Genomic DNA, 27300 nt, shown 5'->3' with positions numbered 1-27300 from the left:
AAAAAAATTGCGTTAAAAGTCCAACCCTTAGCCATTTCAAAATTTTCGTTTTTTTTTTTTTGTGTAAAAAATGTTTTTTAAAACTTCAACTAAACTTCAACTTTTTTCTTATCTTTTCAGTATGGATTTGTAAATTACGCTTTGGAATTGTTGGTTCTCAAACATTTTGGCGAATCAATATGGGAACAAATAAAGTAAGTTTTCAACTTTGTTTATTAAAATATTCTCTCCTTTTTTCTCCTTCAAGTATCAGAACATGAACCATAGTTAGTGAATAATGAAAAACCACATTCGTTTTGAATACACAATAGAATTAAGGCGCCTGATATTGGAGTCTCCAACTCCACCTGCTTAAAGAAGAAAAGAAAAATTCCCTAACTTAATTTCAATCTGATAAACTTGATGACTTTGAAATTCGCCCACTTAAGCAATAAATTATTATATCCTAAATACAAGTTGTCTACCTAAAACTACCAACATCAGGATTGTTCTCTCGGACATATACTTGGAATGGAAACAATAGAAGAATAAATTTATGTCCGTTTAGTTGTAAAGTGGGTTTCCGACAGTAAATTATCAAGAAACATAGACATTCTTGTGTCTTGAAAAAGGTCCTGTTTGATGTTTTGATTTAGGGAAAAGTGCTGTTTTTTTTTTTTGGTTTTGGTTTGTGGGTAAGTAGACAGCTGAATATATAGACGCTGGACGATGATGGCCACCCTAATGGCGACTATGTCAAGTCAAGTGGATTAAAAGCATTCATATATTTTATTCAATCAATTATTGATTGAATAGTAGTTAAATATATTTTCCACCCTAAGATGTTGATTGACAGTTGATAACTCTCATTGTGTTTACTTTTTTTTCTGCAAAAAAAAAAACTTCTAACTAAAGTAAATATCAATCAGACTTTTTTTCTTTAAAAAAAAGATGATGGTGTTGAGGTTGAAAACGTTTCCCTTTTTTTTTCAATTTGATGGATCGGAAAAACAATTTGTGTCAACAAATATCAAAGAAAAAGAAGGTTAGTTAAACATAGAGCACGTGGAGAGAAACCTATCCATTAGAGGTCCTTTTCACTCGGCGCGACATGTTATTAGCGTAGGCGACGACAACATAAATTGGATTCCGATTTTTAACTACCATTAATGACGTGGAAATAAAAAAAAGTGTAAAATATAAATTTACATGAAGAATGACAGGGAAATAAAACATATCAGCAGGGAATTCTAAGGAAATCACGGGCACTTTAGCTGTCCATTCTTATTTATAATTAAAATATCATCACTTTGACACAAAATTTTAATAGTTTCACTGAAATTATTTGTTTCAAATGAAACTTAATTCTCTTTTTTATCTATAATTCTTTGACACTCTTATTTCCAAAAAAAATATATGTCACTTGCCACATGTGCACCTCATTATTAACAATAGTTAGCTACTGCTTTACGCCACATAATCCCTCTAATTCGCATACTGAAACCCTTAATTAACCTCCAGCTCAACTTACCACCTAAAAAAAAAAAAAAAAAAATAATGAGAAATATCAGATTACAATGAAATTTGTTTGGCGGATTAAAAAGTATTTCAACTTAAATGGTTCAGTGTATAATTAGACACTTCGGGGAATTATATTTGTTTGTAATTTTATTTGTTTGTATAATAATTATAATAGTAATACGAGAAAGCATATTTATTTGATTGTTTTGTTTAAGTTTTAAAATTTTATGAGGTTAAGAAAACACACACATCGATTTATTTTAAGACTTATTAAGATTATTGGGAATTTGAAGAAAGTGCTAGGATTACCACTTCAAGCCCCGGCAGGAGTCAGGTTTGCCACGTGTCGAGAATTACTTTTCAACATAAAATGTTAAAAAAGTGGGTGTATGTGACCTTGACAAAAAAAAAAAATTGCTGAGGAGGTAGTTTTGTTGCATCTTTCTAGAAGGAGGACCAATTTTATAAAAAGGAACAAAAAAAAAAAAAAAAAAAACAACGTCACCACCCCAATAACATGTTACATCTTTTAGTTTAGTCTATTGTTTAGAAATAAAGGACTTCCAATAAATACATATTTCAATTCAATTCAATTCAAACCTAAGTGTGGTGTTTCAAACAGCCAAATGATGAATTCGGTCTTTCATAACTTCAGTTTTTCGTAACTTCGGTTTTGCGTAACTTTGACGCGCTTAACTCTGTCGCGCATAACTCTGGTATTCATAACTTGGTCGGTTTTCCAATAAAAAAAAAATAAAAATCTTAGAACACAACAAATATAAGAGTATTTCTGTCAAGTATGTAAATTAAGTCACCATAATCGATACTTGACATACTTGGTTTATTTGTAATCCTATTTTTTTTTGCGGTCATCGAAATGTTAACTTTTTTTTATCCTTTGTCCTGCTCACGGAACTTTACTTACTCCACTTAAAGGGATACCGACTTATGTTCATAACAATCTTTCAAATACGGAATAGTGACTCGTTTGTGATATATATATTAATATTTGCACAGTTATTTAGTGAATTCAATGATTCAATCTCTTGAAGTAAAAATTTTTACTTAAATAAGCAAATTTTAACAAGATATTCTAATATTGCATTTATTTGTTTATTTACATTATAAGACCTTCAAAATAAAAATGGGTCAAGTCAAGTCACAATAATCATTTTTATCCAAAAACAAAACCGACTTCCATAAATCAAAACTGGGTTTTATGGTTTTTCTAATAGTTCCTATGGCTATATCTGAACGAAATTGAAATGGGACCACATTGCAGCCACCAGCTTTCCAATACAAAAAGAATTATTAAAATTGGTTCACTCAGTCCAAAGTTATGAGGGAACAAACATAAATCATAAAAAAAAATACAGGCGAATTGAAACCTCCTCCTTTTTGGAAGTCGGTAAAAATTAGGTACACTTTTTCGGCTTCTATAAAGGTGAATATCGATTTTATAACAACTCATAAATGTTTATCGTTTCCAAAAATTGTAATGTTCAGCTAGCCATGAATTGGACACAAATATAAGCCCATAAGAGCCATAGTGTCTAAATTTTGAAATTTTTTTAAAATCAAAAACTATTATTAATTACTATAAGTAGAATTAGGTACATTTTCTTCACTCGGAGTTGAACATAACTTGAGAATTTGTAATATAAAAATTCTCAAGTTTTGTTCAACTCCGAGTAAAGAAAATGGACCTTAGTTTCCTGGGGAACTGAAATATGATAATAGATATAATCTTCTCAACAAGGACAAAATAGCTTTATAGAAAATATTAGATTTCTTCGTCACCTAAATTTTCATTGTACAGTAGTATACAATTTAAAAATTTATAAGAATTTATATAAGAAGTTGGAGGCAAAACAAAATTAACATTAACTTATATTCAGCCAATACATTCTTGATTGCGTTCGTGTTGGATGTCACTGAAATATCATTTTTGAATTTAGCAACCATTTCACTAACAATAGTTGTAAACAAATTCGCATAAATTGCAACATTAGGTATTTGTTTTTTACCCATTTCAATCTGGTTGCGTTCAAATCGACAAAAGTTGAATAGCACTATTGATCAACATGTCATCATCTAGTCGTCCACTTTGTTTATGAAGCGACCTGATCAATACTAAATTAGCCTAGCAAATTTCTGATTTCCAGAACTTTTCTTGCTTTTAAGACAAAAATGTATGAAGAATCGGTTTAAAAGTTGCCAACAAAAATTTTAAACATAACATTTTTTACAATCTCCATAATCGTAACGCCATGTCTGAGTGTTACCTCAAGTCCGATTTTACGTAGGTATCCTATGTTTATAAGGGATATATGTACCTACAATGTATATCGTAAATAAAAATTGAGGTAAAATAATTTATCTGTTGTTAAATTCTGAAAACAATATTGTTTCAATTTTTTTTATAGAAATACCTAAAAACTACAAATAGTCAATTTTTGCTAAAAAAAAAACATAATGCAATTTTATTTTGCTATTTTAGCTTATTAACACAAAACTAAGAATGACATTATACCGTCTAATTTTGCATGAAGAAAAAGCTATCAATTTCGGAAAGTCTTTAACTTTCTATTTACTGTTTAATATTCTTTCTTATACTGTTAATACCTACATCTTTCAAAACATAAAACAACTCCCATCGAGCTATAATTTAAACTCATTTAAAATAAGATTAAGTTATTATTGATTATATGTACTCAATGATTTTCACAAAATAAAAAAAACAATATTTCAAAAATAAATATAAAAGTATTAACCGTCAAACCATTATATTCTAAGACACACGCACTAATTATACACTCCTCAAAGTAATTAAAAGCTTACATTCAAAATTCTTAATGTCCTCTTTTATATCATCAACAAAAAAGAAGCTAGCTCCATTATTGAGCCCAGGTGTAAATAAGCGTAAAATATGTCAGTGTTCATTTTTATACAAAAGCAACAAAACACAACAACAACAACAAAAATTCATATAACAAATATTTTTTGAAAAAAGAAAAAAAAAAAAAACAACTAAATTGTTATTTTTTTCCGCCATAAAATTATATACATTTTTAATTAGATATTTTCAGAGAACCATAGCCGATGGCGTTGCGACTTTTAAAGCTTATTATTTTCCCAAGGAATACTATATAATACAACACAGGTGCAAACGTTATTTTTGTTTGAAAGAAAAGAAAAAAAAAAAAAAAAGAAGAAAGAAAAAAAAACTGGGAAAAGATAATTGTGTTCACTTTTTTTTTCATATTCGCCCTTAAGTGAGGTTAGGTATTTAGAAATGATGAAGAAAAAAAAAATGAAGAAGAACCTTATGCTTTTATTTCCGCTTGCCCTGCTTTTTTTAATTATAAATTTTTTTTTCTTATTATCATCGTTTTAGGTTTATTTTTTTTTTTTATATTCTAAAATTAGAACAGTATCAGAAACATCTTTTAGATACTTTTTACATTAAAAATTTGGAACAAAAAAATTCTTTGATAATTTCTTGTCAATTTTCAAAATTACTACGCGCCAACAAGAAATAACACCCTTCTGCCAAATTACCACCTAGATCCCTTCAAAGGCAACAAATCAAACAAACCTGTCCCATGATTTTTTTTTGTTTATTCCCATTTTCTGTCCTTACCTTTAGCTTTACCCGTAAGTACTCAATGACAGACTTTTTTTTTGCGTAAAATTACATTTAACAGGATGTGCTAGCTGTTTCCTTCCTTTTGGTTTTCCCATTCACTCAAAATATGATTTCTTCTCCGTTCTCCTTCTGCTACTGTCATCCTTTTGAGAAGGTACCCTTATTTTTTTTTGGGGTGCAAACAATTTTTACTTTCCTTTTCACAATAAAACAAACTCCAACTCCTGTGGAATATCTATCAAGGATAAAAGTCAACTGTTAATATGGAATGAGGTATAGCAGGCAATCGACATATTTTATTTCATTATTTTCCTTTTGACTTCACTCTGGTGGTGGTGGTGGTGGTGCTGAAGGATCATAAAGCCTTTTTGTAAGCACTTGAACAGATACTCTTTAAAGGTAAAAATGGGTTGGTTTATATACAGCAAGCAACACAGGTATCCCTTGAGAACAGCACAGCACATCCTTGCTCTCAAAAAAACACGTAGAATATGAATATGAAATTCGAATCGTGATGTTGGAAAAGTTTTTTTTTTCTTTTTCAAAAACAAAACGTACAAATCCAGAAGGTGTACGATACGAATCCCCGAACATCCTTACTAACTGCGAGTTGGAAAAAAAAGGAAATAAAAAAAAAATTATATCCTCTCTCTCAGGATGATCAAAGCAGATGATGATTTGGAAAACATTAGGCAATATCTGACACACAAAGGTCGAATTTCAATCACAAATGATGTGGGTGTGTTTGATTTTCTTAGTTTTGTTGTTGTTTCTTTCGTTTGTTCGTTCTGCTCGTTCTCATTAATCAAACTGTGTGTGTGTACTCTACCTACTTTCTGGCTAAATGGGATTTTGTTTTTAGTCAGAATAAAGGAAAAAAGCTTTATCATTAAAAAATTTTACAGATTTGTAATCCTCAAAAAAAAAAAAAAAAACGAAAAAGAAAAAGGAAACAAAGCCAAATGAATTGTTGCCAATATTATTCAAGTATGAGGCAATCCAGCAAAAAAAAATAAAATCAATGAATTCAGGGACAAAAGTTGTGTTGTTTTTTGTATGCCCCAATTTTTGTATATTTTTTTTTTGTAAGACAATACTGATGGCCACAAATGTGCATTAGCTTTTACATCTACAGAAAAAGAGAGAGGAAAAGAAGGATATGACAGCGAAAATAATTACTACTTATCAACAATTAGGCTCATCCTTTTATGGAGCAAAGGCAGGACTATGGCTTAATTGATTAATGGAGTGGCAATATTTTATCTGTCTGTGATGGTGGTATATCCGCATCCTGCTTTTCTTCCACACCTTGACAATGTGGGTATACCTTAAAGCAGGGAAATATATATATTTGGGTACATATTCAGATATATTCTTATGTGGGTAGAAATTTCTATAGATGTATGTATGTGTTTGTGTATGACGGTGAAAAATCTTCAAGAGAGAGAAAACTCACTACTGTTGTGCTTTATGGTTGGAAAACAAAAATAAATTGGATACTTTCATGGGTTGGTATAGTCGTCACACAAAATTCAGTACCTACCCTCCGTTATCCTTGCACATTTTATAGACACAAAATATGTATATAAACTAGTACCTACTATCTACTAGTCGTAAATTTTCTTCATATACAAATCGATTTTTTTTTTTCTTATTTTTGTGAGATTTTTTTTTGTCTACTCTCTTTTTCGTGTTGGCCCTAATGTGTCTTCGAATCGAATGATATATGGACCACATAGGAAAAGTTTTTTTCGGTATAAAAGGATTTGAATTTTTGGTAATTTTTCATGTTCAGTTCACACACAAGAGAAATAGGTATAGTATTCTAATAATGGATTTTTGAATATAAGAGTTTTTTTTTGTTGGTTAAGTGGTGAAAAAATAAGGAAGTTTTATATAAAACTAGCTGACCCGGCGGACTTCGTTCCGCCATTTCTTGTATTTATTTCCAATTTTCGACTTTGTAATGAACAAAAAAAAGGGGATTAAAACTTTAAAAGTTTGTAAGATGAGTCTAAAAATATTCACTTTTAAACTTTTAGCAAAAAGTAGCCTAAGTAAAATGCTCACTACATGCACTACAATGCTGCACCACACAAAATTTCACAATGCAAAGTTATTAACTCTTTCAAACGTTTTTTCCATAAATATTTCAATACGGCTTGTTACGGCACTTTAAAAAATCAGCGTTTTGCAAATACACCCTATTATCAATATCGCACTTTAACGGCTCTTTATAAATTTGAATAATGTGTATGCTATTTAGCCTGCCCTTTCTTACGCCCATTTTTACTCGACTTTAGAAAATATTTTGATCTCTCTTTTTGGTACCTACATATAGTTAAATTTTTTCGTAAAGCATGTGCGAGTCAGCGGAAATATGCTAACCCATAATGTGCATGAGCGTGGTTCGCTCAACTGGTTCGCTCGGCAAGCTATTCCTACGCTATGAAAAGCATGGCGTTATGTGAATTTCTCAAAATTGATTGTAAGCAACATGGATGCAATGGAGAGAATCAATTTAATTGTCTCTTAATAAAAACAAAAAAAACATATACTTTATTTTCTCATGCTATAAATCAATTTTTTCGATGACAACCTATAATAAATTTTAGATCATGTGAAAGCCTATTATTTCGCCTTTCACATGACGTTTTCATGATATTTCTACGATGCCTACAAAAAAAGTAAGAATTTTTTAAAGCCAACCATATCAAAAGTTCAAACTGAGATTACGGTACTTCCCACACTGGTCACCACCACTGGTGGCTGGTCATGATCAACCGATCTCCACAGGTGTTTTTAGGTATTTCTCAAGTTTTTAATTTAACATTATGTAGCTTGTAGTTGATGTACGGCTATGTGCGATATCTGCGATCAAATGAAAGGTAATATCATCAAGATGCTCAATAAAGTTAAATACAATTTTAATGTGCTCTCAATCAAAAGATGTGACGTGTTGAAAAATAGAACTTTATTTTACCGTTATTCAAGATTGTGTTTACATTTTGATACAAATATACAATTATAGTCTTGCTTATTATCTATCTACACAGTAAATTTCATTCATTTATATGTTGAAGAAAAAGAGATAAAAATAAAAAACAGTTAAAAACGGCCAAAAAAATTGGAACAAAAAAACTTGTTTTTCCCGTTATTCGGTCAAAAATCATTTTAAAAATTCAATTATTTGCACATGCATGCGCATAATTAAAACCCATATGTCCTATTAATTTAAAAATTTTCGCAGTTTTTTAAAAATTCCTTGTTTTTTTCAAAAATTCATATTTAAAAGTACAGGGTCTATGAAAAAAATCCGTATGAGACGCCTATTTTTTTTTAGTATCTTTCTAATGGTGTAATTCAAATTTCTGTACAAAATTTTGCCTATCTGTAATTAATCTTTTGTCGAAGGTATATCACATGTTTTGACTGCAAAAAACCCTTAACAACTTAATTTTGAAATTTTTTAGAATTTTTTCATTACCTTTTCCAAACTAACAATAAATGTATCTATCAATTTAAAAAAAATCAGATCTCTAAAACTTACCGTTTAGAAAATAGCCTCTTTTTTCAATGTACTGTTACCCCTATTTACCCTATAAAATCATCAATTTTTTTTGTAATAAACTTTCTACTCTTATTCCTCTTTTATTAAAAAAAATTAAAGAAAATCAGACAACCGGTTTGGCCGGTTAGCGAAAGTACACAAAACCAAACTTTAATTTACTATATATAAGAATATCACATCAGCCACCCATACAGTAGGCCCCAGTGTGCACCAGTGTATGAAGTTAGCAAAATAGTGAACTGACCAATATCATTAACATTACCATCATTAATGGCATCACGAAGTTGAAAGTAGGTACTCCTCAGAATTGAACTTCTTTTAATAAAAAAAAATAGAATTTAATCGTTCTTTTTTTGCATACATACCTAAATACATATCCACAGCATGACACAACAAAATCTGAATAAATTCATGTTTGCGAACTATTAACATGTACGCAAATGTTGTCAAAATCAGGCCTTAAACGATAATAATTATTTTGAAAGCCTGTCTAATAATGGCGTTTTCGATTGGCAGTCCGGAAGCGTCCGGAATCATTCTGAAAGCGTTTTATTCGTACAAAACTGACAGTTTTGTGTGAATAAAATTTTTTCAGAATGATTCCGGACGCTTCCGGACTGCCAATCGAAAACGCCATAAATTTGTTTACAAATTAAGCTAAGTTTTTTTTTTTTTTTAAGTGAGAGTGTTTTTTTACTCGTACAAATTGACAGCTATGTAAAGATGCGAGAAAAGTTATTATTTTTTTGTATACAAACCATCTACACATTAATACCTTTCAAACAAAAAAAAAATTACCAAAATCGGACCAGCCAAACGCGAGTTTATCGGCCACACACACTAAATGAACTCATTTTTATATATAAGATTATATTCAATGATAGAGTATTTTGCCATCAACCTTAAAAATGATGTATTTTGATTGATCGAACAAAAAAAAATATATGAATTTCTTGTATTTATTTATTTATCCATATTTTTTATGGATTTAATACAGTAGTATTTTTCGTATATTTTCAATTTAGGGGATGGAAAATTAGTGTTCCAGGCATTTTTTAAAATCTTAGTTTAAGTAAAGATTTTTGTACCGGTTAAAAAAATAAGTAAGCGTCTAGAAAAGCATTCTTTTAAAACATCATTCAAAACAAATTTTCAAAAAAAAACCATAGGTATTTGGATTTTGAAATTTAAATTTAATTTTTTTTTTATTAATTTTTTGAAAACGCGTTGATGAGTTTTAATCAAAATTTTGGTTAAAAATTTGATTTTTCCAAAAATTTAAAAAAATACCTGAAAAATCTTTTTAAAAAAAATTTCCTAATTCGTGCATTTAGGAGACGATAAATGTTCTTGACGATGTTACTGGGTTTGAATTGAGTTGTCTTATGAATATTCCAGATATCACGTACCTACTTTTTTTTGCTACATTATATCGTCGGCACAAAGCCAAAACCGCGAATCTGCATTTTTTGACATTTTCATTTTAATGCGTCATGAACCTTGTTATCGGTTTCTCTATTCACTGCATCGACCCCATTCCTCCATCTGTTGTCTAAAAGCCTAAAATATCAATTTTCGTTGCACGAGTTTCCATAAGATTGCATGGGTTTCCAAAACTTTGAAGCCGTTTTTCTCATAACTACAATTTTGCAGATTCGTGGTTTTGGAGTTGTGCCCACTATATAATGTAGCAAAAAAGTACGTATACGCCCGAGTGTGTTTAAGAAATTACAAACCTGAAAACCTCTTCCTTAATATGGTTAAATTTTGATTTTGTATTTAAAATGACGTTAAAAAATATAGCGATTTTTGGCGAATAGTTTGGTAAAGTTTGGTAAAAATATCCATAACATTAAAAACTATGGGTTAATATTTCATGTCAACTTTTTGCGAATTCGGAGAATTTCAACCGTTTCAAATGTAAAAAACCGATATAATTTTACTTCCTATCAAGTTGAGATTAATTCAGCTATATTTTAAGTTTTGAATTTTATTAAAAAAAATAGGAAAAAACAATAGATAAGCTATGTTATTCCGTTGTTATTAAGACTCAGAAAAAATATGGAAATGAAACTTGCAATATTCTACTAACATGAATTAATCCTGTTATTTTTGTTTGCGAAATGTGGAAACAAAAAATTCATTCACTTATGTATGTCTTAAATTTTAAACTGCTACCAAGTTCACTCCACCAAATGCACAAACTAAAAACTATTTCAATTGATCTAAACTTTACACAAATTGAAAACCAACATATTCACTTTTTAGAAGACACATATTTTATTCAAATCTCAACACAAATGCCGGGTTATTTTTTTTTTCTATTTCAAAGGACATTTTTTTTAAGCAGTTGGTGGATCATAGGGTTCTTCCCACACCCATTGGTCCCAGCCAACACAAGACTTTTTCGAATCCAAAAATCCAGTTTCTTGGGGACAAGGAACACTTGTGGGAGATTCTCCAACTTTTTCACACACCCAATACCTTGTGGGATCATAATTGTTACGGAAGCTTCCAGTTGCTACATTTTTAGCAGTACAATCTGGTTTTCCATCAGTGTGACTGTAAACAGCGAATGCTGAGGCTACAAAAGCCACAATCAGGACAAGTGCGAAGGCTATAGGAAATTCAAAAAGAAAATTAAAATTAATAAAAAAAACTATTAACTGAATTATAAAGTGTTCTTACCTGTCTTCATTTTGAAGGGAAATGATTCTATGATAGTAATTTTCAATACGACAGACTTTTTATATCATTTCCATTGGAAAGGTAAAGACTTGATTTGATTTTTTGCAAAATAAAATCTAATCAGTTTTCGTTGTGATAACACAATAAAAATTATAATTATAACTGAATATTACCTTTGTCGCAATAATTGTTAGGTTTTTATCAGAAAACAATAACTTTGTACTTTAATCATGTTTTGAAAATGATAGTTCCCAAATTTTGATGTAGAATTTAATGAAAATAGACATAAAACAGACTTGTTGTGATATCAATTTTTAGAATGTACACAGAATTTATGGGATTATAGATTTCCGTTTAATCAATAAAATGATAGGTTAAATAATGTTTGCAAATAATAATTTGATTAGCAATAATATATTCATCGTTCCAAGTTTAGCAAGCTAATGTTGAAATAGTTAAATGAAAAAAAAAAAATCCCTGATTAAAAAAGTCCCACGATAAATCTTCATTAACTCCCGTAAATAATGGTAACTTTGTGGCCTATTTCAGTAACGCAGTTGTTTTTTCATACATACAGAAATTTGCTGTCCATTCTACAGACATGTATTTCTCATAGTATCTCATAGATAGTTTTGTAATTTTTTTTTTAAGCTTTATCACAAAAATATTTTACATTCTGTCCCGAGAATTGAATAAAATCTTAGCTACCTTGCATTAATATTAAAAAACAAAAACAAAAAGATTGGAGAGATTAGTATTGAAGAAATTTCTATTATTGTTATTTGTATGCACAGTTTAGTTTTAATTTTACAATATAATTAGATTTTTAGAACTGCGTTACTACTCCACTACGTTACTATTAAGAAAAAACGTAGTTGTTACAGTATTATCGCAATTACTTTGTTCCTCAGTTTTTTTTTATAGCATTTGTGTTTATATTTGGGCTTTTGAATACTTTTTTCTTTTTTCTTTCATTTTAAGAAAAATTCAAATTTTTAAGTTAAAAATTTATATCACAGCGATATGAATTATTAAAAATATTCAATTTAAAATAATGTTTCTGTAATTTAAATAAAAAGAGATTAATGTACTAAAATTGAGAAATTCTATAAAAGAGAGCTGAATTGAACCTATAATGTTATAAATAAAACTGAAAATTGTATAGTAAAGTAACGCATTGTTTATTACTTGCGATATAAGTTACTATAGGGCAAGTTTAACAAAAACAAAATTTATTGATGTGACATTTAAAATTTTAAATTATTAGAAACTTTATTGAAATTTGTTCACTTTGTTTTTCTATGTAGTTCAGGCTTTACTCTGACAAAAATGGTCCTTGATATGCGCTAAAATACTATTTAGTGCCTAAAAAGTTATCCCTTTGGACAGTGAATTTTGAAAAATAAAAAATATGGAAATTTTTAACAATATATTTTCATATATTTTAGTTGACATAGAATGGTTATAATTTAATCTATTGTAAAATAACATTTGCACCGATGTTTTGAATGATATTTCTATATTTATGACAGTTTAAAAACAAAGTGATCAAAACCAAACAACTGCGTTACTTTACTGCAAGTTTCAGTCTTATTTGTAAAATCATATAATTAAGCTCTCTGATATTCCTATTTGAATAATATAATTTCAATTAAATATTCTTTTTAGTTTACCTATTACCAAAATTCAGCTTTAAAACTTTAAATACCACTGCGTTACCAAGATAAATCACAATGTTACCGTGATTTGTAAACAATTCTATCCAAATTTGGTTTTCAAACTTGTAAATGTAAATAATGTTAATTTTATAACTCTTTTCTACTAATTTGTACTTTTTCTTCAAGAAAAATGAAATTCAACCAAAGGGACATTTTTTTAGACACTAAATAGTATTTTATCCCATATAAGAAAATATTTTTTGAACCAGTTATTACCGATTCTTTTCATATAACCGTTTTCTTGATTACTGACTTTCTCGAAAAATTGAATATTAAAATTTAAAAAATTTTGAATTTTAATAAAAAAAAAAATCAAACTTTTTTTAAAAAATCAAACTTTTTTTAAAATCCATTTTTTTAAACGAATTAAAATAGTATTTTTTTTTATAACTTTGTTGTCATGTGTCGATTAATATTTCCTTTTTATTGGCATTTAAAATTGTATTCTTAAATATTTTTGAAAATTTAATAATAAAAAAAAAAACGGTAAGAAAAAACGTTTTTTTTTTATATTATGAAAATTTTCAGAGTTGTATATGTATCAGAATATTCCACAAGTAACAAATCATGGTTTAAACTCGTACTTTAAAAAAGGTAAAAAGAATCAAGTGAACTATACATAGTATAAAATATCTACATTTTACGAATAATTTAGTTCAAAAGTGTTTAAAATCAAATTTTATTATTTAGAAAGATAAGAAATTAGATCAAGTACATGCACTTAAAAAAAGCTTTTAAATTCTAATAAAATTATTTTTATTATTTTAATGCGTCTTTTAATCCACATTATTGACCGATCAATTAAGTGATAAAAATAATGAAGATAACTTTATACAAATCGTACTTATTGTTTATAATTTATTTACAAATGCAAGTGTAATCTGATGATTAAATCCAGACCGTCGTTGACGGAATTTTAATTAAAATTTTGTATTTTACTATCTTATTACTTAAGGGAATCCTAAATGATCGCTTGTCTAATTTTGTATTTCATACATTTAGAAAAAAACGTAATATGTGCAGACACATTATATGCAACGGAGTATGTACATTTGTACCTACATAATATTTTTTTTTATCTAAAATGAAGGCACGTTTGAGAATACAAAAATTGGGGGTAGCAACTATTAGAGTAGTTTTAAATGAGATAAAAATTGATTGTGTTATGAAATGATAACCTTGGTGTCTTATTTTGTATGGCCTGATAAAAATCATCTTGTTCGAAGATGTTTCAATATCAAACTATTAGAAATACATAATTATTTTTATGAAATCTTTTTTTTAGATTCAAAGTCAGTTTGGAAACAATTTTGTATGAAAAATCTTAAGCATTATTATTTTTCGTTAAGTAAGGTGGTCTTTAGCCAGTGAAGCAGTTACGTGGGATAGTTATGATCCCCTCGACATCGAGATCATAACAGCGCCGAAAAAAAGGAAGAAGAAGTAGGTGGTCTTTAGCCAGAAATTGGTAGAAATGCAATTTTATGACTTAAGACCATATTAGATCTAATTTTGGAGAGTTGGCGATAATATTCTAGTCGTTGAAAGAGATTAACGCAAGATGAGTTCTATCCATAGGATTGCCAAGATTGACATTCGGAACTAGACTAGAGTACAGTTTTTATATTATTTATAACACTGGTCAACAAAATTTAACTTTTTTTGCCACAAGAACCAAAATATACTTTTCTAGTAGTTTTTGGGGTGCTGAATCCGAATCTGAAGTCAGAAAAATTTGATTGGCCTCCGTTTTTTAAATATTACCGTTATAAAATGCTAAAAAAACGTCATTTTGGCTATTTTCGAGATTCTGTTTTTATGTGGGGTAATTTATTATAAACAAATTTGTAACGGTTATTATAACAACATATATTCTTCTTTCAAAAACTGTTTAAATTTTCCCGATATCTCTTTTATTGCTCCAGATATCTTAGGTTTCATTTAATAAGCCAAAGAGAAACTAAACTTAATCTAAAGTATAAGTCACTGGTCACAGAATTTTTGCCACAAGAACCAAAATGGGTGCCTATTGTTTCGCTTTTTTTACTTCGATTTCTGTTATTTCGTTTTTGACACAATTTTTTTTGATTAGTTCACCATCCTTTATTTGGGTTTTTGTTTACTTCGTATTTCGATCACTTCGCCCAACTATAACTTCGCCTTGTGTCTTCTTGATTTTTACTTATTTCGCATTTTCATATCAAGTCCAATGAGTTGTTTCGTCAAGGTTCATTTCGCTTTTAGTTTATTTTTGCATCTGGTTATTCCGTCTTTAGTTTTGTGCATTGTTTTGGGTTTTGAAGACTTTTGGATTAAAGATAAGCAAATCCTTATAATATAAGAGATCTGTTACCTTAAATTGTAACGAATTCGTTGTTTTTTTTCTTTTTTACATTTTTAAAATTAACAGGCACTCAAAATGACGCGAATTATTCGCCACCATTTGTTTCCCCATTTTTTTGTGGATGCTAATAGCCTAAGGGCGTTAAAATTCGCGCGAATTTTTAAATTTAACGCCCTTAGGCTATTAACATCCACAAAAAAATGGGCGAAACAAATGGTGGCGAAATAATTAAAGTCCAAGTGAACTAAAGGTGACTTAATTCCAAAACGAAATAATGAAAAAACGAAGAAATCAATAACAAAATAAACTAAAAACGAAGTCATAAGAGAACGGAGTATAAGTTTGTCGAAATAAGGAAAAATGAAATAAATAAAAAACTAAACAACAAAAATACGAAACAATAAAAAAGCGAATGGACTAAGACGAAACAACCAAAAACCGAAATAAGAAAAGCGAAACAAACCATACCCAACCAAAATATACTTTTCTGAAGGTTTTTCAGTTGCTGAACTCAAATCCGCAATCGGAAAAATTATATTAGCCTCCGTTCTTGAAATATAACCGTTATTAAAAAAAAACTTTTTTTGCATTTTATAACGGTAATATTTCAAGAACAAAGGCTAATAGAATTTTTCTGATTGTGGATTCGAGTTCAACAAGCCAAAAACCTTCAGAAAAGTATATTTTAATTCTTGTGGCAAAAAAAGTTTAATTTGGTTGGCCAGTGTTGTTTCTGATTCAAAGACCGCTACTTAAATTTTAAATATCTCGGGCAATAAAAGAGGCCAATCAAACTTTTCTGTCTTCAGATTTGGATTCAACACCCCAAAAACTACTAGAAAAGTATATTTTGGTTCTTGTGGCAAAAACCTTGTTGACACTGGTCGAAAAGTTCAAACATTTAATCCTCAGAAGGTGAATTTGATTTGCAAAACGGTTTATTTGGTTTAAAAATCAATGAAATTAATTTGAAATAGGGTCGACTCCCGACTGTTTTTTTTTTCTTGCAGTTGACATTCTGCATATTTTCAACCTTCAAGCTATTTTTTTTATTACACAAACTGAAAATCTTGTCTATATTTTAAACGTGAAAAAGATTATGCAGCCAATTTTATACCACTCAAACAAACGGAAGCATAAAAAAGTACCTTTATCACTATCATCAACAATTTTCGTGCGCATACCAACTATCATCCTCGTTATTATTATCATCATCAAAAAACTATCCATACGAGAGGTCCGAGACATGCAAATTTCCGTCGACGACATTTTACTTATCTATATGACATCATTTCACAAGAACATGATACCATCAAAGTTCTATATTGAAATTTAAAATCCCACTAACATGACTCAAGATAATTTTCAAGGATGAATGAAACTATTTTCTCCATCTAAGTATAGATATCCAGTGTCTGTGTGTTGTCCCTTCTTCTCCCCACAACGTGTCCTTTTATTCTTCTTGGAATTGATTTTTTTCTCCTTGTTGTTGTATTTATATCCTTCTCAAGATATTTTAATATAATATTAGAGACCTTCAAAGAAAACCTAGAAATGAAAAGCAAACGAACGAAAAAAAAAAATAATAATAATATTTAGATTGTGTGTAAGGCATCTTTGGTCTGATTGATTGGGGCAATTAAGATTGGAATATTTTATATATGGAAAATCCAGCATGAATCTGGGATTAAATCAAGATTTCTTTCGGTTCGTTCAAGAAATATAAAATTGAAGTTAATCGATTGCACAAAAGAGAGACGTTTGAGGATTATTCTGTCAAATGAAAATATTTGATTCAAAAGAAAACCATTATTTTCAACAATATCCTCAAATTGAATTGAATAGACGGGTTGCCTGAGAGTTTTGTCTTGGTTTGAAGGATATTAGAAAAGTTTCTAGATATACCTAACTCTTTTATTTCATTCATGGGAAAAATATTATGGTCTATGAGTTTTTTTCAGTCGATCAATCAATTGTATGTTTGTATAAAAAAAAATGAATTTTTATTAAAATATCTAACTTGATAAAGGTTGCAATGGCTGAATATACATACATTTAACATGGCTGTATTTGAAGGGTATGAATTGCCGAGAGGTAAAGAACTGTTTAACCCGAAAACCTTCTTCCACTTCTCCGTATTTTGAGACTTGTAGTATAGTAATCCCGTCTGGGACTATTACGTTTTCATCGAATTGTGTTGGGTTTTTCAAGTTTACGTTAGAAAACGTCAGAAAGTCTTCCTATTTTAAATTGTAGCCCTATCTGTTTTAGACCAAGATGGAAGAATTCCGATAAAAGGAAATAATAAAAGTATGCAAATAACATTTCCAACAATACCTTCATGAAAATCATATTAAAAGAGAACAGTGCAAGAAAAAAATCCACTCCCATTTGAGAAGCTGTGAAAAAATTAAATAACAACAAAGCCAAGATTTTCGATGGTCTGCTTGCAGAATTTTTGAAGAAACAATGTGGTGATGCTTCATAGAGTTTGCGTTTCCCAGTTTAAAAGCCCACTGCCACTACTAGTAGAAGTAGTTCTTTTGATAGCGAAACTTTTCAATCTCTTTAAGTTGGAACCTGCGATCAATATTTCTAAGCTGAATTTTCTTTTTTCCTTGTTCCTTGATTGATACTTTTCTTTTGCTGGAGATTTTCCTTGATGTTTTTCAGAATATGTTGTTTTTATGAGGAAAGAATATACAACATTCTCATAGAGTTATCACAATGTTTAGGCTTCAGAAACGTCTTTTAAAAAATAGATAAAAGGCACAAAGTTTAAATGAATTTTCAAAAAAAAAAATTCAAAAATATGTTTTTCAATATTTAATTTTTTAATTTTACGATTTCAAAAATGAGTTTATATAAAAAATTTCATTAAATTCGGTTGAATCGTTTACGAGTGAGTCAGAAATGAAGAAAACGGTTAGATGAAAGGTACCTACCGTTAGTAACGGTTCCTAAAATATATTTTTTACTTTAAAAGTACACAGAGAAAAATAGACCACTTAAAATAGAACAAAAACAATAAGATTTCTCTATGGTTTTCATCCAAGAAGGAAACCTTATTAAAACAATCGGGTTTTCCTTATTGTTTTAAAATCTGCCAAAAAATAAAAAAAACGATGACCAGGCTGGGAATCGAACTGGAGACTTCAAATCATTAGGCGCCCACCTTACCACCTGAACCAACCTGCCATGAAAATATTGATCGCGATTTTTTTTTTCTAGTGCTAAGTTGCAAAAAAATCAACTTTTCAGTCAAATTTTAATAAGATTTTCTCTATAAAAATAATAAGAAATCTCCTTGAAAAAACCTTATTAATCGTTGATTTTAATAAGATTTCCTTATGAAATGTATGGACGGTAAAACAATATGGCAATCTGTTAGTTTTAAGCGGGTCATATTTTTCTCTGTGTACAGTAGAGTGACTGCAACTCCCATAGAAAAAATTTTTTGTCGAATTTTTTTCGGGGGAACCCCATAAAATGTTCCGCCTTTGCAGATTTTTAGATAGCCAAAATTTCAGCTCGATTGGATAACTCTAAATGGTGCCGACACTCGCTCAAAGTATCAAAAATCTCTGTTTTTTCACTGTTTTTCGAAGAAAATTAGCTCTAGCTCCCAAACAGATCGGGTTATTTTCACTTTTTATATATTTAATTAAAGGTAGTGTTGTTACACATAATTCAGATGCTTAATTTGTTTAGTTTTACTAAAAAAGAAAAATATTGTCATCAATTTAAATTTTCAGTACTTACCACAAAAAGAGCTGAAGTGCAAACTCGATTTAAAATTAAACTTTTTTTTAACTGTTTTATTCTGCGGATAGGGATAGAATGGATGTTTCTCTATCTCTGGGCCCTCGGGTAGCAAAAGTATGAGGTATAGTCGTGGGGTGAAAGAGCTATTAACAATGAAACTTTCTTTGTTATTGGATCGATGTAAGGCATCTGATAGAAATGCTTCTCGCATAATTATAGCTACAATAGAAGCACTAGGGCAAAATCCAATTGACTTTGTAGTTTCAAAATCAAACTTACATTCAACAAGAAAAAACTTTTGTTTGGTTTAATGCCCCAAGAGCTTATCTGGCTCCTAAACAAGATCTTGATCTTTTGCGTAATTGCATTGAATAACGCAAGATAGACAAAGATATTTCAGAGCAGGCAGGTCTGGCGTTCTTTGACCTTACTTTACCAGATGGCGAACAAAATTAGAAACGGCCAACATAATTTTGAAAACCAGTGAAACGGAAACCAACAGAATAGTAAATCCAAAGCTACAGACACATGAAGATGAACAATTTGTCACAGCAGGGTTAAAAAATATTGTGAACAAAGAAACATTGAACTTTTTCAGCCGATTGAAAATAGACACAAGTTTTCTCAAAGAACCTCCAAATCTTTGGCCCGAAAACCCGCATTTTAAAGAAGGCTTTAAAAAAGTGCAATCACTTAAAGTCGTAAATGACATGACAGAAAGAGGAGTCAAATTAATAACGGATTTTAATAACCTTTTAACTAAAGATGAGGAACAAAAACAATATGTACTTCAAGTAGTCAGTGAGTGCCGAAAATTGTATCCTGATGCTTCCAAAACTACTTTGTAAATCTGTTGATTAAATTTTTTTAGTATTTACTTCATTAATTATGTATAAGAAATGTAACACGATGTTATTTTTTTTTGTTTTTTAGGCCGTGTGTGAATTGCGTAAAATAGTTCACATAGTGTAAAATATTTGACACTGTTGAGGTGAATAAAAAATTTTCAGCTGTTAAAAATTTATTGGGCTCTGGGACCTGGTTAAATTTGAGTTAAATTTTTTTTGCAGATGGTTTTGTTTTGTTTTTTTTTTTTTTTATTAAAAAGGAGTTTCATAGCAGAAAAGAGGCAGAGAAAAATATTAAACAATAAGCCATACAGCTGAAATTTTTTTGTTCACCTCAATAGTGTCAAAAATTTTACACAGTGTTAACTATTTAACGCAATACACACTCAGCCTTAAAATTCTGTTAAATGTTTCGTTTTTTTAAATAAAACAAAACAAAAAAAAAGTTTCATTTTAAATCGAGTTTGCACTTCAGCTCTTTTTGAGGTAAGTACTGAAAATTTAAATTGATGACAAAATTTTTTTTTTTGTAAAACTAAACAAATTTAGCATCTGAATTATGTGTAGCAACACTACCTTTAATTAAATATATAAAAAGTGAAAATAACCCGATCTGTTTGGGAGCTAGAGCTAATTTTCTTCGAAAAACAGTGAAAAAACAGAGATTTTTGATACTTTGAGCGAGTGTCGGCACCATTTAGAGTTATCCAATCGAGCTGAAATTTTGGCTATCTAAAAATCTGCAAAGGCGGAACATTTTATGGGGTTCCCCCGACCAAATTTCGAAAATCGATTTCTTGCGGTCACTCTAGTGTACAGCTTTATTTGCTACAGAACACACAAAAAACTTTCATATTTCATATTTCATGAAATTAATCTGAATCATTAGAGACGTTTTGAGAACTGTAATTTTTTTAACATTAGTTAATAGTCAACTTTGATCCAACAATTATATCATGAAACTCATAACTACAAAGTTTAAGTAAATTCGCTTCAGTAGTTTAAGATGTAGTTCAAGATAGATACACTTTGACAGACCGACAGACGGAGACAGTCGGATAGACAGACAGACGGAATCGCTGGACCAACTGGTGTTTGTGGCACGAATAACAAAATTCCAGGCTAAAACATTACCTTTTCTACTTAATTTATTATTTGAGCACGTTTTGTAATGGTCCAATTAGAATATAAAAAGAATCTTTTTCCAAGCTACTGAAGGCCAAACTGATTTTACCAGCTGAAGTTGATTTGCTCTGGTGCTCGTACCAGTATATTTGTACAATTTGATCAGCAGAAAAATCCCCAATGAATGAAATCCGCTTTTTTGGTGCAAATGACCTAATCATTCGGTAATTCGAACAGTGAATTGAGCTCTTGAAACAACCATTTTGATAGATTTTTGAAAACTCCAAGAAACCTCCAAAACCGTTTTTAATAGCATAATCTGTAATTTTTCGAAATACCAACTAAAGTGACAGTTCAGTTAATGAGATAGGTTCTAAATAACAAATTGAAAATTTTATTTTCAATAACTAATCCGCTGAATAACTAACTCACTGGTTTGGAAACTATTAGCATTGTAACCGAAGTAATTTTCCAAAACACCTTAAATTCGTAAAAAGAATGTCTACGACTCATCTCAAAACTTTACAATGAAAATCTCTTTTACAGAAGGCAAACAAAATCTTTTACTAAACTGTTGTAAATTAAATTTCCTTCACAGAATTACAGTTGGAGACTTTTCTCCCATTTACACTTCGCCTTATAGCTACTGCAACTCTTTAAGTTTCTGCCCTACCCTGCGGTAAGGAAAAAAAAAATTTTGTTCTATTTTTTTTTTTTTTTTTAGAATTATTTTTGTTTTCTTTATAAATATTTACTTTTCTTTTTTTTTCACAAAAAAAAAATACCATCTTGTCATCTTGTGTCAGCCGTCAGTCGTACTTAATTAAAAAGAAATGTTCAAGAAGTTGAACATCCGACAAGCATTTTCACAAGAAGATTCCCTCTGTCTTGATTTAAATTCTTTTATACTTGATTTTCAACTCAGAATCACAGCAGAACCATTCACAGTTAGCAACCAGCGACAACAACAACAAACTTAAAAAAAAATTCAACCATTTATTTATGAAGGTTCTGGAGTTCTCGTTTTGTCTGTAGAAGGTCTTTTTTTTTCAAACAAGAAAAAGAACATGAAGGCTGCAAGGCAACCCTTTCACAGCAGCAGCAAAAGCTCATACCAAAAAGCCAATACTCATTTCCTTCTTTCATTTCCGCATTATTATTATTATATTATTTCTTTTCAGGATCAAGTGATAAATATGTTTGTGTGTGTGAGTGGATGGATGAGTGTAGTATAGAGGAGAAATTGAAAGAACGAAAACGAGAATCCATATACAATCAAGGAGCCTTAAGCCTCTTATTCATTTGTACCATTTGCTGAAACTACTCATCATTACTGTAATTGAAAAATGCAGAGAAAGCAAATACATATTGATATGAAATGAAAAGAATCTATAAATAAGTTTGCTAACAATCTTTTTCACAGCATTGAATACTGCATTATTTTGTGTGGTTTTATAAGATGTTTTTTCTTCTTCTATTTTTCACTATATAAAATACAAGTTAAGTTTATTTCATAGAGCAACAGAATGTTTTTGTTAAGTGATGTTTTGAAAAAAAAAAAACAAATTTTTTTTGTCTACTTTTCAAAGCATTTCTAATGAATCATGACTTAAAAAAGACGACAACACTGGTTGGTTTTCAGTTTTTTTTGAAGTGAAAACTTCTCTAGTATCGTAGTGATTTGAAACAAGATGAAACGAAAAAGCGACACGAAAAATCAATTGATCATAACTTTTTTGTTTTAATAGATAGATGAATGAAATTTATACAGTAGATAGGTAATTAAATAAATTATGATTGTGCAAAAGTTCAAATAATTTCATATTCAAAATTCTGAGATAACGGTGAAAAGATGTTCTTTTTCTAAACACGTTATATCATTTTTGATCTAGAGCACATAACAAATTTATTTAACTTTAATACACATGCTCATAATGTTACCTTTCATTTAATATATCACACATAACGGTACGTGCTCTACAAGATTATATAATCTTTAATTGAAAAACTTGAAAAATACCTCAAAACACCTGGTAAGATTTGTTGCCAATGACCAACCACCAGTGTAGGAAGTACCGTTATCTCAGTTTGAAATTTCGACATGGTTGGCTTTAAAAAATTCTTACTTTTTTTGTAGGCATGGTAGAAATATGATTGAAGCGTCATATAAAAGGTGAAATAATTATGATATAAAATTTATTATATGTTGTCTTTTAAAAAATGGATTTAATGGCGTTAGAAGACAAAAGAGATTGATTGTTTTGCTTTTTTTATGAAAACTAAAAAAGTTCTAGATCTTTTTGTAGATGTTGTATAGACATGGTCGTTATAAATATTTTGAGCTGAAACAATTAGCTTTCAGATGGTATAAAATTTATTGTAGGTTGTCATATAAAAAAAGTGATGGAATAAAAAAAAGTTATATTTTTTCGATTTTTTTTAAATGATTTTTAAGGTTTCACTTCAACCACCTGTGAATTGCACACAAGATTTTTTTAAAATTAACTCAAAAACCAAGCCTAAATTTAAGATGGCTCAAAAACACTTTTCATAACAAATCAAATTTTCTATCAAGTAAAGGTATGGTTACAATATTTAAAAAATTAGTTTTGGCTAAAATTTTCTTAACTAAAATCAATGAAAACAAATTTAAAAAATTGAGGTCTTTATTATTATTTAATGAGGTAAAATCTTTTGATAATATGTAACTTTTTTTTTTTTTTTTTTTTGCTAACCCTACAGAGGTTAACCTCTTTTTTGTGACGTGATATGCACACGGGTGCGAATTTGGTTTATACTTTTTCATGCCGCTAGAACTTTCTTCGGTCACAATATTTTATAGAGAATCAAGTATGAAATTGATGTAGAATATTCCGAGGAATTCGAATATTGTGTTCAAAATTCCGAATAAAAGTATTTTCACCCTCATAAAGAGACTTTTTTGTGACCACTTTTTTGAAAAATCGTAATTTTGTCCTGCCAAATTCGCACCCATGTGCCGACAGAGGGTCAAGAAATCAATTATTATTTTTGCCATATTTTTGAATTTTTTAGTTGAATGCTAAATTGTAAAATTTAATAAAAGGGTAATAATTGGATAGTTTTGGACTTAAATCGTAAACAGACCTCGAAGAATTGACAAATAAAAATTTTAATTGCATCCTTATGGCAGTTAAAAAATATTTTATTAAATTAATTTTGTTAATTTTGAGTCTAAAAAACTTTACATCCAAAAACTACTGAAGCAAATCGCTTCAGTAGTTTGCGAGACCCACTTTTTTAGCAGTCTCTTTCATTGAAATGTCAAGACATGGATTTTTTTTTACGAAACCTTAGCTTGTTCTAATTAATAAAAATGTATACAAATTATATGAATTAAAAGTGTACATGTTTTTAAATATTGATAACGGTTTAGCTCGAAAACTATTTTCATGGCCGGAAGCACTGAAGAATAAAAATGCATTGTTAAATTTTAAAATTTTGGAGCTTTCGAAAACTTGTCTAAAAATTTAAACACGACCATTTTTTTTTTACTTATATACCTACATGGTCTCAAAAATCGCTTAATCAACACATCTGTGTATTTAGCATAACCGATATACTTAAAAGGCCAACGCCACTGTATTTAACATTTAAATCCTAGGAAACCAAATTAAAAACGCTTTTAGTGAAGATAGATTTAAATATTTAAGCCCGAAACTTATGCAGAAAATAAAAATTTTGCAATTCTTTTTCCTATTAACATAGCTTCCTTTAGTTTCAATCCTTTATTTCACAAACTTTGCAAACTTTATTTATCGCGTATAGTGCGATTGGTCGTAATTTTTACTAACACTCCCACGGTATTTTGAGTTGCTTAACAAAATAAAGAACTCCAGGATGTGTGGAACTTAAAGTTCAGAGTAAATACCACCAGTTCCATGTGGAGCTTTTTAATTTTCTTGCTTCTTTTTATTTCTCTTGGTTTTTTAAAGTATTTTTTCATGTCTCTTATGGTCTGTGCCACATTTGTTCAGAAAAAAACGGTCGCAACCTTAATTTTATTTACAACAGTTTCGTATACTATCTCTCCTCACTATACCTTAGAAAAAAAGTTCAACTCCAACCACCTACAGCCTCATAATATGTCACATTTAAGTAAACTTAACGACCGCTGGTAAGTTCATGAATTTTTTTTTCTCATATTTTTTTGTTTGCTGTTTGCAGAAATTTAATTCAAATAAAATTCTAAACCATAAAGCGGTCAGGCGCAAAGCAAACATCGAACCGTATGAAAAAAAAAAGTTCAAAGTTTTGCCCCAACCCTAACTAAAGTGAACCAGGACTTACATCAAGGCATGAATTATGCAAGCTGCTTATATTATTGAAATTCACCCCTTTCGAAGGATACAGCCTACTATTTTTTTTTATTTGCCGCCCTTATCATGTGAAGTGCCTGTTTAGTTGGCAAAAGTACCTAAAATATAGGTGAACTCCCACGAGAATCTGGTTAAGGATATATAGAACTAAGGCGGTTGGTGATGTTGGTGGTAGAGTAACGGTTACAGAACAACATGAAACACGTTACTTTTTTTTCTCATTCAATTGGCTTTGATGGAAAAGTGACGCAACGAATCTGCACATGGGGGTCGTAATGGATGAAAACTCTATCGTTCTAAACCGATTATTTAGTCTTGAGATGGACTTAAATGCTAATATTGGAGGAATGAATTGCAGATTTCTTGGTTCATCGAAGTTAGGGTCCTTAAATTTATTAAAGTGATTTATCATTCTTAGAAAATATTTAAATTTAACAAATTGTATCCTCAAAATCGTTAATTTGGTCCCACTGTCTCACAACTACCGACGTAATATTTGATACTTGCATAAGCTTGGGCACTTTAACGTCTCTCCTATACATGATGGAGGTGTTTTTAGCAGTGCGATGTGACAATCTACTACGATGCATATATATGGTTTTAGCCACAGATTGGATTTTATTTAATGCGTGTGAACGTGAACGAGAAATCGAATGGATCCATTAAAAGTTACTCAAAGCATGATTCAATTCAATTGACACGCGACGTTAAATTTATTGAAACATCACGCTTCACAGACGTTAAACTTGAACAATCATCAACGTTGTCCTTATGACAACGCCGCCGCCGCCCGCTGTCGCTCATCGCGCACAATATTGACGACAACAATTAGATTTACTTCAACGAATAGTCAAGTACTGGATGAGTAATTGGCTATGACAGTTTGCTTTTGAATTAACATAATTAAAAGAGGGATTATAGAGGCTTTATAAAACCTGCTGTCTTAGATAAGATTTTTTTTTTTTTGAGATTTAAAAAGGAAAAATGTTGAGTTTACTTATAGAAGTAAGTATGAAAACTGCAGCATCGACATTATTTTAATTAGCACATCTAAAGAATTTTTAATCTTTAGTCATTCGTCCTCAAAAAAGATTTTCTCACTTAAAGGTCATGGGATTTTCATTTTCATAATTATAATTTTGCTAATTAACGACCACAGAAGGAGTTACAAAAATATATTGGTTGTGTCTGAATATTGTGTGGGCATAAGCCGTTAGGAAGATTAAAGAGAATTATTAAGGATTTTAGTTTGTTTCATGATAACTTACTCGTTGTTTATGCGATGGATTTAATATTTAAGCATCAGCACATTATTTATTTTAGAATGTAGGTAGCTCAGAGGTGCAGCGTGGTCATCTTAAAGTGACGTTGGTAGAACTATTGCCTGAATGAATTGCATTACCTCAAGTATGTATTTTAACATTTACTAAATTAAAAAGAATTTTTTTTACAAGAAGAAGCCCACGGTCCTGTTTTCCAGATTTTGGGTGAAAACAATAATTCAAACTACAGGATTTTTGGCATTATTTTATAGTTTTTAGTCTTCGAAAACAATTCAATATTCAACAACAAAACCTAGTTTCGAGAAAATGGTGTATAAAGTTTTAATACAAGTTAAACAAAACCATTCAATACAGTGTATTCGAACACAAATTTGAAAAAAAAAAAAAAATACTATTTTACTGCCAAAATGGACACTTAATCCCACTATATTTTTCTTACGTACTTTGACCT

At 29.8% G+C, this 27300-nt stretch overlaps 2 protein-coding genes across 3 annotated transcripts in view; one reads left to right on the top strand and one right to left on the bottom strand.

The window, feature by feature from the left end:
• Positions 1–27300, top strand: part of LOC129916163 (guanylate cyclase soluble subunit beta-1) — a 156219-nt gene that overhangs the window by 9666 nt on the left and 119253 nt on the right. For both annotated transcript variants that reach the window (XM_055995969.1, XM_055995971.1), the window contains exon 2: positions 121–194. In XM_055995969.1, coding sequence (XP_055851944.1) covers positions 121–194 — 74 coding nt within the window. The remainder of the gene's footprint in view (positions 1–120; positions 195–27300) is intronic.
• Positions 10977–11541, bottom strand: LOC129916166 (uncharacterized). The gene is made up of 2 exons (XM_055995976.1): positions 11409–11541; positions 10977–11337 (listed from the first exon to the last, which is right to left on the bottom strand). Exons 1-2 carry the CDS (start codon positions 11416–11418, stop codon positions 11063–11065), a joined length of 285 nt encoding a protein of 94 aa, XP_055851951.1. The 5' UTR covers positions 11419–11541; the 3' UTR covers positions 10977–11062.

Source organism: Episyrphus balteatus, chromosome 3 (assembly GCF_945859705.1).
Source record: "Episyrphus balteatus chromosome 3, idEpiBalt1.1, whole genome shotgun sequence".
Lineage (NCBI taxonomy): Eukaryota > Metazoa > Arthropoda > Insecta > Diptera > Syrphidae > Episyrphus > Episyrphus balteatus.
The sequence above is the reverse complement of the archived record's forward strand: the minus strand, read 5'-3'. Positions and strand labels throughout refer to the sequence as shown.